We start from the raw sequence: 14,129 nt of genomic DNA on the forward strand, positions 1-14,129 counted from the left end.
TTCATTTTACATTTTACAGTCGCCAAAGAAACTGACAGTATGTACAGACAGACACGATCTTGGATTAATCAAGCAGGGCCTTGTAACCTCACATCAAACTAACACCAAACAAAGCTCTGATCTTTGGAATACATTAACAGTCGTAGATAAACCCTGCAATTTTATCTTCACAGAGTTCAGCGACATTCAGCTATTTCCTTGTCCGTTTCCCTGTTGTAATGCATACCAATGTCCTCAAAATACAAAAGATAAAATGAAGGTCAGCGATCTGTCCGTAGAACAGTTCTGAGTTTGAGTGCAGCCTCTCAAGTTTATTTCAAGATTTTCATCGATTGGTGGCTTTTACTAACACGGTAAAAAAAAAAAAAAAAAAAAAAAAAAAAAATCCTGTAAATTTATCCTCAGAGAATGACCTTTTTCTTGATAAGCCTTCCCACCAGAATGCAAACTGAGTTTCTGAAAGTTTACTTTGTAAGAAATTCTAGCGTTGCTAATCATAAGACCACAGGCCGTGGCCTCAACCCCAACAAGTGGTGAAGAGCATTATAGCCCCTTCACTCTGTGCTGCCTCAACAAGTTACTCTGTTATTGTGCAATTTTGTCATATTCTCCTCATCACTTAACATAGCTCCTATCTTTCTGTAGCTTTCATCAAATTTAGTTTAATTTAACCTCCTGCCAGTGTCTACTGGTTTAATACTCATTGGTCTAGTTAAACAAGAGTCTGATGGTGACTGTGCGCAAAGACACCGTATTCACTTTTATCAGAAAATTTTAACAACCTCACGCTCACTCAAGGCAATACACAGATAGTTCATTTATAATTCCTTACTGGAGCGTTAAGAAGAAGTTGAGAGGAACTCTTATCAGCATTACATGCATCACTGGTTTCCTGTCTGTCCTTGATATGCCTCTACACTCCCATGAACATGAGAGCAATTCATATGCAAGATTGTGGAAACTATCTCCAAATGACAACAAGGGATTTCTAACTCTCTCACTGTGTGTGTGTGTGTGTGTGTGTGTGTGTATGTGTGTGTGTTTGAAAAGCCCAAACGACCCCCTGAAAAATGTGTGCGGAAATGAACTTGGATATGAGATAATTGAAATAAATGCAGCCTGTAATTTATAAAGACCACCCTGGGCGATAATTAATTCTATTGATAAGCTACAGCGTGTGTTTAATTGTAATGGGGAAGGCCTTTTTGTGTGTATATTTGTGTGTGTGTGTGTGTGTTCTGTATCGCTGCAAACTTGAGGGGACTAAATAATCCACAATGAATATAAAATCTGACAAAGTGCAAAATTTTGCACATTCATAATTAATGTCCATTATCAAACTGCTCAGTAGACTTACTTTCAAGGCCTTTTTTTTCTTTTTAATACTTTTGTCCGATCTCTCAACATGTTTGAATTTTAATTTTTGTTTTAATTTTGTTTTCAGTTACCTATGAGAAATCAAGTGTTCTATACTTATTATTAGCAATGCATTACATTTTAACATATTTTTAAAAAAGCTGTTATTCAGCAATGTAGCAAATGTTATCATCATCACTTATGTCATTCCATACTGTTCAAATTCAAGCGCAGTTGACAGAAAGCAGCTTCAGTCTACGAAATAAAACAAAATAAATACTAATTACTCACTTTTATACAGAAGCTATCAATTTAAGATTGCCTGATGATATTTACAATATGTATTTACAAATATTAACTTTGAAAAGCAACTAATGTACATAACATATTCTTTAATTCTTTAAGTCTCTCATTTCCTGGTGAGTTTTCTAAAATGGATACATATGTGAAAAGTGGAGCATTGCTCTTCATGAAACACATAGGATAAACTATATTTCAGTCAAATTAAACACAGTTCTCTATTCTTAATCTTGGCATATTGCAACCTTAAGGGTATGGAAATTAAAAGTATGACTTGAAAGGCAGTAAACAATTATTGTTTATTATTGTGAAATATTGTGCAAGGTGTCCATACTCCTTGTGGACAACAGTAGATTATTTTACTGTATATTGGCTGCCAGCTGCCAGAAATAAGCAGATTAATAGATTTCATTCCAATGTGTACTAATTTGTTACTATATTAAACAATTTTCCACTGTGTTTTGTCTGTGACAACTTTGAGCACTTTAACATCATTTCATCACTCTACTTGTTCTGTTCTCTTGTTGACTGATACGTTCATCTCTTGTTCCCATCCATCCACCTTCATCTGTGACTGACAGACAAAAGTGAGTAGGGAGCTGAGAATTTCATGTCGATGAAAAGTTTGATACCATGCTGTGACGATTTTCTTGCTTTAGTGTTTGTGTTTGTGTCCGTGTTTGCTAGTAGTAGCCCTTGTTTTATGTGCGGGGAAAGATCAGTGAGCGCAGTTGTGTTGCAGAGGATTAGTTGCGCTTCTGGCTCATCAGTGATGAATCAGAAATATAGTAAAGTTGCATTGGTTACCTCAACATCGAAGTAACCAGCCATGTGCCATGGAGTAACCCAGAGTCTGCAGAGGTTTACCAAAGTGTGAAACTATACCAGGGATTTTATAGATTAGTGTTGTTTTAACCAGAGAGAAAGGTTATATGTCGTCTTTTGTTGAAAAGAAATCTGCATACTCTCAAAACTCCATGACACAAGTTGTCTGTCACTGCCCCAACACATGTGGTATTGTTTACAGTTGTGATGCAGTAGCATCTTTGTAGTGCAGCACTTTTAGTGTACATAAAATCTATTTCAGTTTTTTTTCTTTGTGTTTCAAGACTATTTTGTGGTTCTCCATATTTTGCGCCTTTGGTAAAAGCACAGCACAGAGAAAAAATGTCATCACCTCTTTTGAGATTCAGCCTCCATATCCTCTAGTTTCTTCACTCATTCATCTCTTAATGTGAAGTCTCTTTTAATTTCATATATCAAAAAAACAGCTCTGGCAGATGTTCCATTGTTTTATCTGCCTTCCTACCATTCTTAATGTATCCTTTTGTTGCAACATTTTAGTTAACAATTCTCTCCTTTTAAATTTCATTCTTTCCCCATCTAACCCCATCTGTTTCATTTGGTTTTCATTTCTATAGTTACCTCTTGCCAATTCACTATACCCTCCTCTCCCTCATAATGCATCTGTAGTTCTTTTATTATTTCTCCCTTCATTCCATCTTTTTTTCTCATTTTTTTCCATCCATGTACCAGTCGGTCAAACCACGGTGGTGGTGGGAGTGGTGGCAGTCTGGATGAAAGTGACCGCCAGCGTCTGATCTCAGATTTTGCGACACGAGCGATCGCGGCCCATCGTCAGTGTGTTGCTAATGGTGGGGTGCTCAACAACCTGCCTAAGTCTGAGTCCAACATCACCTTTCTCTCTGATGAAAACCCTCTGACTATCAAAAATCCTATCTACCATGAGGATGGGACTTTGAGTAGCCCGGAAACCCTTGGAAGAAGCCAGAGGAGAAGAGACCTTCTCGGGAACTTCTCCCCTTCCAGGAAAGGCCTTCGAGATGCTTGGCTGAGACTCAGCTCCCATGGAGGAGATGTGGGATTTGGTGGGTACATTGGCAGTGACAGTGGATGGGGATCTGGGGGTGGCCACAGCTGGACTCTCCCATCAAGATTACATCGAAGAGAGATGTATGATGCTTTGAGACGCCAAGTGGTTATGGATCCCGTGCAGTGGGAGCTTGAGCTTCTTAAGGCCGAATTCAAAGAAAGTAAAGATGCTGGTTTGGATTCAGGATTTGACCGGGGGTTGGATTCAGACTTAATGGGAAGCCCAAGTCTGGAACCCAAGCTGTCAGTCAAAGAACAAGCCAGGCAGTTTGAGCAGCAGGCGCTCCAGGAAATGCGGCAAAGGCAAAACAGAGATTCACGAGGATCTCTGTCACCTGATATCTTACTTTCTGTTTTCCCAGAGTCTCCTCAGCATCACAAGCACACCCCCACCCACAGTACCTCAGCTGCTCATGTTAAAGAGGCTCCCCCAAGTATCATTGTCACCCAAAGTGATGGAGGGACCCCTCCACCCAGTCACAAGCCTACTCCTCCTGTGCTGCGGCGCTTCGGGGCAAATTTAACAGGAAATCAGAGTGCAGATGATAGACTTAAGGTCCATTTAGAGGTTATCCCTGATCCTCCATCAACTCCACCACCACCACCTCCATCCCCACCACCTCCACCTCCACCTCCACCTTCCACAACTGCTCCTCTCCCTCCTTCATCTCCTTCTCCACACCACCCTTCCTCCCCTCCTCCTCTCACTCCTGCTTCATCTCACTCCAACCATACAGAAAAGAAGACTCCTCCCCCTCCTCCCCCACCTCCTCCTCCTCCTCCTCCTCCACCGCTCCCTCCCTCTTTGTCACCCTCGCTTCTGCGTCCATCCACCTTTGTCCTCCCATCACTGTCGGAGGCACCAGCCCTGCGGCCCGTGTCCCTCCGGCCACCTCCGCCACCACAACCAGTGGAGCCTGAACCACCTCGAAAAGAGCTGAAAGGAATCTTAAAGAACATCCAAAACATTGCAGACATTGAGAAGTCAGTGGCCAACATGTTCAGCCAGATAGATCAGAAACAGATCCCGCTCAAAAAGGTCATGAAGAGCCGAGCCTCTATGGATTCTCTTGATTCACTTGACTCCTTGGATGCATTAGCAGCAGGAGGAGGGGGAAGGGAAGAGGGTGGAGGAGCAGAGGGAGGAGAGGGAGGTAGAGAAGGAGCAGGAGGAGGCGGAGAGGATCTGCCACCTCCACAGATTCAGCACAACCCAAACATGAACTCCATCATGGAAGAGCTTGAGAAACGCTTCCCGTCTCAGTCTACAATGCTCTAGCCTTTGCCTTGATTATATGGAAAGCACACAGAAGGGAATTTCTGAACATTGTTGCTGTGGAGCTGTCAAGGGACTGATGCTCAAAATAGCTCAGTGGGATGCTGTGATGGTTTGGTGATTTTTTTTTTTTTTACTGTGCTGTAGCTGTGCTCTTCCAACATGACTTCCTGTTTTCTACGTGAGAAGAGAAAAGAACTAGGCCTAATATAAACTCTCTGTGAGGAAGAAAAATGTTTCTCCTCGATTGATGCTGAATAGTAAAGGATGAGGTGAGAACAAAGGTCACATCTTGTATAACTGTAATATTTTTAACCATCTAGTCGCTGGAAAGGGCTTCCACTCTTGGTATCTGTATTCTGCTCTTATTTCTCTTTGACTATCACACAAAGAGAGAACAATTAAAGTAGTGTTTAAGGAGGAAGAGGAAGTGATAATCAGTTTAGGAGGTTAAGTCCATTTTTTAAATTTGTGTTATTTCGGTGAACCTCAACTGCTTGGACGAATTCAAAAGCCTGTTTTCAAAGTAGTTGTTTGGAGAGCTGACTCATTAACTGCCTTTGCCATTATTCTGGTTTCCCCACAAACAGCATCTCTGGGGCTTGTTTTTTAATTAAAACCAGGGAAAATTGCTGCAGATGGGAGCAGTCAAATCAAATGATTAAAAGTGACAAAATGTCTCCTGGTTAACTTTCAGTGTGACTGAGATCATTAACATTTTACGTCCAATTCTAGTCAGTCTCAAATTATTATCAGTGAAAGACATATGATGATGTGGGCTCTTACTGTTGTGAGAAGCCAGTTATACTTTTGGGGTATCTTTAACATACACCCTCTGGACATCTAGAGCAATTCTACGTGTAGTGGGTCTGAACTCAGTCTATCTGTTCCTATTGGTTGGCAACTTTCTGTTTGCTGGCTAAATTATTCACAAGGGCAAAGTTTTTCTGAATGTATAAAATACTACATTTGTCTACTGCACCAGAGTCACAGGGATGGAAAGCAGGCATACAAACCACTATGGCCACTAAGTTTATGACTCCAAACACCAGAGCACCAACAACACTTGGGTTAAGGTTAGAAAAAAATCCTTGGTTTGGTTAGGTGGTTGGTTCACTAACCATAATTTAACTGTTGCCACCACAGTCTAAACTATAAATAACAGTAATGCCAACCATAATACCATTATGATAATAACCATAAAAGAGCAATTAATATGGTAGTCGCTATAGGGCCGAATATTACTTTGCAAGATATTTTGGCAGAAAGCAAATACACTGTACACAGTAACTTGTACTTATATGTTTAGTAAAGTAACAAAATTTATACATCAGAAAAGTTGAAAAAATGAACAGAATTTCTGCAATACATAAATAAAAAACTGCCAGCGTGGTATTTCATGATAAAACGATTTACAGCTGCAAATAAGTTGGATATAAATATTTTTAGAAGACATGGTGAATCTTTTCACATCAATAGCACATCAAGGACATCAAGATGTCTTGAAAAATATTCTTAGCTTAACTATTCAGAGTCTTTCCGTTGTTGTCAGTCTGTCTTCGATAAACTTTTTATTTCATTTGGACAAACATGTGCATCCACAATGGTCCTGCATTGTTTTTTAATGTTCCAAAAGCTTATGTGATGATACGTGATTATATGATTTTTTTTTTGTGTCAAATGTTAAGATGTAGTTAGGTGCATAGCTATAGTAAAAAGATGTCTAAAACATTTATGTCGCATGATATTTTTAGTCAAAATATGTGCTCAGTTTTTATGAACTTTTTTTTTTTAGAGGGTTATATTCTTTTACCCAAGGTTTCTTTTGTTAAAATCGTTGTCTGGATACTTTGAGAAATAATTAATATGAACAGTCTAAAAAGGCCATGAACGTGAAACTTTTTTTCTCATTAAAATATGTTACTGAGTAAGAGTGCAAGCCAATCTTTGTTGAAGCCGTTTGAAAACCAAGATGTTAGGATACAGCATATTTTCAGTAAGTCGTAAGTACAGTAAGCATTCAGAAATTGCCCCCCACCAGCAGTCTTGTTTCACTTTAGCATTATTGCTAGTGGTAAGCTTACCAAAGTAGCAAGCACAATTATGTGCATTTGTCCTGAATCTGTACAGTGCATTTTTTTTTCTTTTTTTTTCCAAAATCAAAAATGCCTCAGGGTGCATCAGAAATGAAGCAGCAGTGCTGTGGGCATGTGCAAAGTGTAACACCTGCTGACTGACAATGATGGGATCTGTGCGCTTGTTTTCTCTTGATGGAATTGTGCCATAAAGGTATGCAGCGGGAGTCATGTACACAGCATGTTAATGAGGAAATGCAATGGTTCGCTCACCTCAGATGTGAGATCATGCCTTTTATGAAGGTTACACAGCCGCATCAGGTCAAGATCAATTGAAATTAATTTTGAATAAAAGTAAAATGTTTCCACTCATTAAAAGGGGTTAATTGTAGAACAGATGTTTTTACACTTTTAAGATTGCTTAACAGAATTAGTATAATTGAGTGACATTGCTGTTTCTTTCTTTTTTTTTTTTTAATTCCTATAAGGAATAATTGGGCAGGTTTGAACCTGATACTTCAGAGACCTCAACATCTTTCAAATTTATAAGCATCACAGTTTCTTCACTTGTGCTGTGTAGCCAAAGCCTGTGAATATGCAGTAGCTCTGTCAGTAATGGATTTCACTGCCATCTGCTAACACAGTTTGAACAAGTCATCTCCAGACACATACTGTCATCATGAAGTGACAGAATCACGATTGTCCCGCTAGACCAGCATGTCACTGATCATATCTGGGCGACTGGATCAAATCAAAATGTGCAACCAAATAAAACATGCCCTGGTGGTTGTATCTGTGCTTAGGAAGTGATGCTGTTAGAAGAGGATTTAGATTCAGATACCAAACAAAAAACTGAATGTATGTTGTAGAACCTTTGTGCTAAGACAGAATGAGCTGGTTTAGACACACTCACTTAAAGCCTTAACACAGGCAGTGACATACGCATTACCAAGAGCGTGGGCACAGACAGTAGTGTGAACATGTACACTTACACACAGACAGCTGCATTAAACAGGTTGCAGGCAGTGCTGCTGTTTCAACTGACTCGGTTGGAAATGTTTTATATTAAGACTAGCTTTCAACCTCAGTGTGCTGCATGTCATTACACATACACACACACACACACCCATAAACACTTGGTGTACCTTCATTGTCTCCCAGATGGATTCTGCTTTCACTGTTTCAGTTCTTATTGTGTGCTTTTACTTGAGAAAAGACATCTTTGGGAATATGTATTGTTTACAACATTCAGCAAGGCAGACAGCGTTTAATTGAAAATGAATTGGGAAACAGACACAAGGCACGACGAGAGGGCAGCTGTCGTGTAAAGTCACAAGTTTGATCTTCGCTATATGGCAAAGATTACCAGGGGAAATCGGATGATTGACACTGCAAATGCCCACGAGATTCAGCAAGGTAAATGCTATGTGCAGTAGTAAAAGGTGATTATTCCAACATGTGATTGACATATTAAATCACACTTGAGCAAGTCTTTGAGTCTTAAAGGATAATTTTTCATAATAGTAATTCATGTTTTTTTTACAGGCTCATATTTTCTTTGTTTTGGCCAACATATTTGTCAGTATGCATATGCAATATGCACCATATGATGAATTCTAATGACTTTGGTGTAATCTCTTAACTTTTCCTCTTTCACCACGAGTTGGTAAAATTTTTCACTTGATGACTGTGAACAGTTGATGGCTCCCAGATGATCGAGTGATTTGTGACAATCTCACTTGTGTGGTCTTGAGAGAAGTGTCTCAACTATTGGATGGTTGGCCATGAAATTTGGTACAGATAGCCATGGTAACCTGAAGACGACTCCTAATGACTGTCATGAAATTTTGTTTTAGAGATGGCGACGCTTACTTGTTCCCACATCTCTTTCTCTTCAACATAACCAATAAAATTATTGGCTAAAACTCAAAAAAATAGGACCCACAGTTGTTCATTGGCACTGGGTGTGAGTATCAGCCTAATCTGGATGAGACGAGAACGACAGAAAAAGGGTTGCGGACAGAGAAAAGGTTGAAATAGGCATGGGGAGCGAAACAAGTAGTAAAAGGGAAGTAACAAATCTGTGTGTGTGTGTGTGTGTGGTGGGGGGAGGCAGTAGCTCTTTGTGAGAGAAGTGAGAGAAAATTTAGGAAGAAAATAGAGCAAAGAAAAGAGGATTATTGGGAGTTAGTCTGAGTCTGTCCTTTAACAGCTAATAATATGTCTCTCCTGTGTTTCTCATACACAACACTGTGAGATCAATCATGTGAGGAGTGTGTATGTTTGTCCATGTGATCAGATAGCCGTCTGTGTGTTTTTGTCTCTAGAGGACCTAATAATGTGTCTGTCAGAGCAACAAGTACACACAGATGGACTTGTCTTCCCACACTGACACAGACACAAGCACATACATAGTGCAGTATGTGTTTGTATACACACATATCCACAGCACAGTGATGGTGAAACCTTGAGATCACCTAAAACTCCACCTTTTCATCCATGTATTCTTTATTTATTGCTCCGTTCAAGCTTTTCCTTTCGACCACTGACAGGCCCGTCAGGACATTCACCCATCCTTCCTTCCACACCTTTATTTAACCAGATGATCTTGTCTTTTTTCAATCACGCTCATTCCTTCAAAACTGCATTTTGATCCTTAAAGAAAGGCCACCCATTCTCCCTGCTGTGCATGTGTGTTTTAGAGGCACATTTATGTATGTTCTCATTTGAATTTATCTAATGAAATGCTCAATTGGTTTACACAATTTGCACGTGTGCCAGTGTGTGTTTACTCTCTAACAACACAAAGGGGAATCTGATGTGTCCTCTAAAAGTCACCATTTGTTGTTCTGTCATATATCTTCATTTGGCCAGCTCATTACCTTGGTTTCACGTGACAGTACATCCTGCTGGCAGCATAAGACACACGGACAGAGAGATTTGGCCCTTTTTCTTAGCTAGCTATTTATTTCTTTGTATTTTTTTTTGCTTTTCTCCGTTTTGTTTAAATCTCAGCACTTCTTTATGTATTTTCTGTATCTTACTTCATCTCACTGTCTCTCTCAGTTCTTGTTTTTCTCTGTCTCAATCTTGCTAGATTTGTTTGCAGTTTGTTTTCTCAAAACCGTCGCCTGAGTCATAATTTCACGGTACTGTAAACAGCGTTAAGCTCATGTATTCTCACTATCATCTGCTTGACTGGTGGGTGGACTCAATCTGAAATTAATTTTTTATTTATTGCTTTCCCCCAAAGTTTATTAAAGTCAGATTTATTAATGTTGGACGTGTTTGAAGCCACTGTCGTCTGGTGGCAAATACAGAGCTTTATAGAGCCAGCAGATAATGAGGTTAGCTTAGAGTAGAAGCAATGGGAGAAAAAACTCGTACTTATTGCTCGTAAAACCAAACTTGTAATGGTTTCAGTTCGGTTTTTTGTACGGATAAAATGATAAGCGTTTTTTTCACCTTTGGACAGAGCCAATAGTAACTAGTTTAATGACAAATTGACACAGAGTTTGCAAGGCTGGCAGTGAGACCAAAACACTTCAACACATCTTGTAACATATGAATGTAATAATTGAAATGCAACCGTATAGCTGTCATAATAGCAGGCCACACATGGCAATAAGTTCATGTATATAGGCTACGCCTCCTATATCTGACATAATTGTTCCCCTGTGATTGGTACTTGAAAGCATCTTCTTTGGACTTGTTTGATTTTCGCTTGATGTCAGGCTAAGCTGAGAGTAATTATGATAACTTGAGCTGAACAGAACGTGAGCAATTATGCCTTCGGGGGTTATGAAAAAATCATCACACTGGGACAAGGATCCCGTTTCACAGGAAATATTCAAACACTTAGAACGGATTTCAATTTGTAATGTGAATGTAAAATTATTTTTCCACTTATTCAAACAATAATGGAATGTTTTCTGGTGTAAGAACATTCAGTCCAAAACTCATTTATTTGATGATGATACGATATCACATTTCTGCCTGTGAAACATACTACCTCAACGGTCCTCAATCAATCTCTCGCAGATATTTAAAAATATTGGTCTCCAAAGCTTTTTGGAAAAGAAATTTTAATTACTACTAAAAGAGGTCTTGAACTACAATGTAACCTCATGTCTGGCCTTCACATTGATATTTCTCGTCGTTTGAGAAAATTAAATCAGAATTATTAGGTTTTTTTTCTTTTTTTTGTTCACCAGACACAAAAATGTCTGTTTCTAAATCTCAAAGAAAATGTTAACCAGGTGAACAAACAATTTAAATGTTGGTGGACGATTATTAGACCCCTACCATGAAGTTGGCAGGGAGAACCTTGAAGAAAAGAAAAGATGTTCCATGTGTTTTGAGTTCTTAGTGCTGCTAAACTTGCTAAACAGTGTGTTTACATGTTCAAATTTTGCATGTGTTGTGCATCTTTCCTAATCCTGAGAGTAAATATCCCTGCAGTCATGCATAATACTCCCCCCAATTAAACTGATCACAATTTACACAGTTATTGAAATATGGTTTTCTCACTGTTGTGTCTAATATTGACACACCACATCTGAGTGTTTTCTCAACAGTATGGTAAAGTCATTTGGGTTGTAAATGGAATGTGATTATTGTGTGTTTTTGAATCTATAATCAGAATATCTACCAGAAGAAGACAACAAACAGTAAATAACAGAAAATGACAGTGCTGGGATGGAAGACTGTAGTTTCTCAGCTTTCTCAATTTGTTATTTCCTTTAGTTTCTTTCTCTCTCGTATAGTCATCTCTGTCTCCATTTATCTCAGAATACACTGCATACATTCACTCACACGCATCTTATCTTCTTGCTTTTCTCTTGGAAACTTAAATTACACAAAATGTGATAAATTTCCAGCGGCTACTTCCATTTGGGCCTTTATTTAAGCATCCCATTTCCTCTGCAGTTACAGAAAGTTACAGGAAGTGCTGACATGTGTTATAGACACGTCCACGTCTGGAGGATTATGTTTAATGTGTTCTTGGTAATGTTAGTTAGCAGCCTTTCTGTGTCTCTCTTTGATCTTCCAGCCGTGGATATGGACAGCATGAGGTAGGTTTCTTTCTCTTTGTGCACGCTATGTGTAGGTGCATGTGAGTTATTCACTTTTTCCCTTTTCCCTCTGATGTTTGGTGTTGCCCTTTATTGTTTTCTGTTTTTTTTTTCTATTCTTTTCTTTCTGTTTGACACAATCACGACGGAACAGCATGTAATCAGCAGTTTGTAGGGGAGGGCAGTTTGGCCAAAAATAAATATCACAGTCTATTTAATCCCAGCCATGATCTAAACTGGGAACTTTTTTCTTAATTTTGAAATGTCCTGTAGACTATAGCCAAACTTAACCCATGAATTTCTCCATTTGCACCATTAAACACAATAAATAAAATAAACACAATATTGCTTCAAAGATAGCTTCTCATCTTTCATGTTGCTTGCTGTAACTCAAACTGCATCAATTACAGTTTGTCACCAAAGAAGAGCCACGTGAATTAATTTGGCTACTTGATGGCTCCAATTTCCCTCAAAAGCAGATTGTGAATGTTGATGTAAACCTCAAGCTCTGGTGAGAAATGGAGACTCTGGGGACATTGTTGTCTTATGATGAAGTATTTAATGACTGAGGAGAAATAGTGTTAACATAAAACTGATGTTACTCAGCACGTTGCCATGCCAGTTCTGAACTCCAGTCTCCCAGTTCAGGCACATATATAGCTAAGTTTAGATAGTCGTATATCACCATTACATACCTCTGGCCCCATAAGAGATATCGATGTCATGTCATAAAGCACAGTTAGTCTATACTCCCGAATGGTGGAATGCACTTCTGAAGGGATTAGAGTGCATCTGTGGGCGATACAGATAACAAGGGAATGTTATCATTCCTCCGTAACAAGTTAGCCTTGAGATGACCTGCCCCAGCGAGACCTGTGGCACAGTTACAGAGAGACTAAGGGCTCCATAGAAAGCAGAGAGAAATAATTCTCTATGACAGGGCTATAACTCTATGAGGTTGAAATAATCCTCTAACAGTGAAGACCTTCAAATTCAATCTGAAATTGTCAGATTGCTTACCCCACCGCCTTGTATTTACAATTTGTTGTCTACATAATTTCCCATCTCTAAAAAAACATTTTGAAATCTCTCTTCAGTTCAGTTATGGGACATATCAAAATGCAAAAATGAAAAGCTTTACTTTTAGACATGGAGAAAAGTCTTTATTCCAATGCTGGAAAACATTTACCAGATGTTCACTGTATGCAACAAGTCTTAGTATTGCAGAAGAAAGTCAGTTTGCACAGAACTGCTTTTGTTGGTGTCCAATATCCATCATCCAGAAAAGCTGATGTTCAGCTATTACATTGACAGCATATACATTTTTAAACTGAAACTAAGTTCCAAAGTGATATCCACTCTGAAAAATAAACTAACTGCTCATTCAATATTGAACACAAATACACGGATGAAGTCATCTGCACTCTAGCAACGCTGAACAGTTAGCATCAGGTATTGACTTTTATGTTTCCAAAAAAGATGTATTTGGTCTTAGGGGAGAACTCCTACCTTCTTCCATTTGTCTTGTCATTCGTTGCTTTTCTTTCCCTCTGGCAGACACAGCAACTTCTCCGACCTTCTCTGCTCAGACCAGAGGTACTCTGTCTCCTTTTTCTGAATACTTTACTCAGCATGTGTGTTTCGGCTTGTGTGGTTCAGTGCAGTCGGAGTGAGAAAGGTATATATGGGAATTTGTAGACAAAGATTTGTTGAAGGCGTAATACTTCATATGTATCTCTGTGTAAAGGGTGATGAAAGCTGCTAACGATTGTCTCTTTATTTTACAGGAGTTATCAATGGAATCTGGCATCGACCCTGGCCAGGACTACTACACACAGGATTATTACAACTATGATCACGGGTTGGTATTTGTCTCCATTTCCTGCACATCCCACATATCACTTTATGTTCTGTCCATACGGGGTTTGTACGTTTTACTTACACACTTTCATCCATGGTGATTTATAAGCTCGTAGACTTTTTCTAAACTAATTAACATGGGGAAAAGAAAATGTATTTGGCAAAACAACTCCGTCACAAGGACCACTTAGTAGCTGTCCTGGAGCTTTCTGTTGTATCACACGAGTTTTATCAGCAGATGTAGTTGCTCAGTCCTCTGGAAAACACACATTTACGTTTCAGTCACCATGCTTT

The 14,129-nt window shown here is 39.1% G+C and overlaps 1 protein-coding gene across 7 annotated transcripts in view; it reads left to right on the forward strand.

Annotated features, from left to right (window-relative positions):
- Positions 1-14,129, forward strand: part of LOC124052847 (protocadherin-15-like) — a 159,333-nt gene that overhangs the window by 135,063 nt on the left and 10,141 nt on the right. For 3 of the 7 annotated variants that reach the window (XM_046377567.1, XM_046377568.1, XM_046377569.1), the window contains one exon: positions 3,193-5,760. In XM_046377567.1, coding sequence (XP_046233523.1) covers positions 3,193-4,828 — 1,636 coding nt within the window. In that variant the 3' untranslated portion in view covers positions 4,829-5,760. Of the gene's footprint in view, positions 1-3,192; positions 5,761-11,953; positions 11,976-13,532; positions 13,572-13,762; positions 13,837-14,129 lie in introns of those variants that run through there. The other 4 variants (XM_046377570.1, XR_006842064.1, XM_046377572.1 and 1 more) reach the window with 4 other exon arrangements.

The sequence above is a fragment of the Scatophagus argus genome, chromosome 21 (assembly GCF_020382885.2).
Source record: "Scatophagus argus isolate fScaArg1 chromosome 21, fScaArg1.pri, whole genome shotgun sequence".
NCBI lineage: Eukaryota > Metazoa > Chordata > Actinopteri > Scatophagidae > Scatophagus > Scatophagus argus.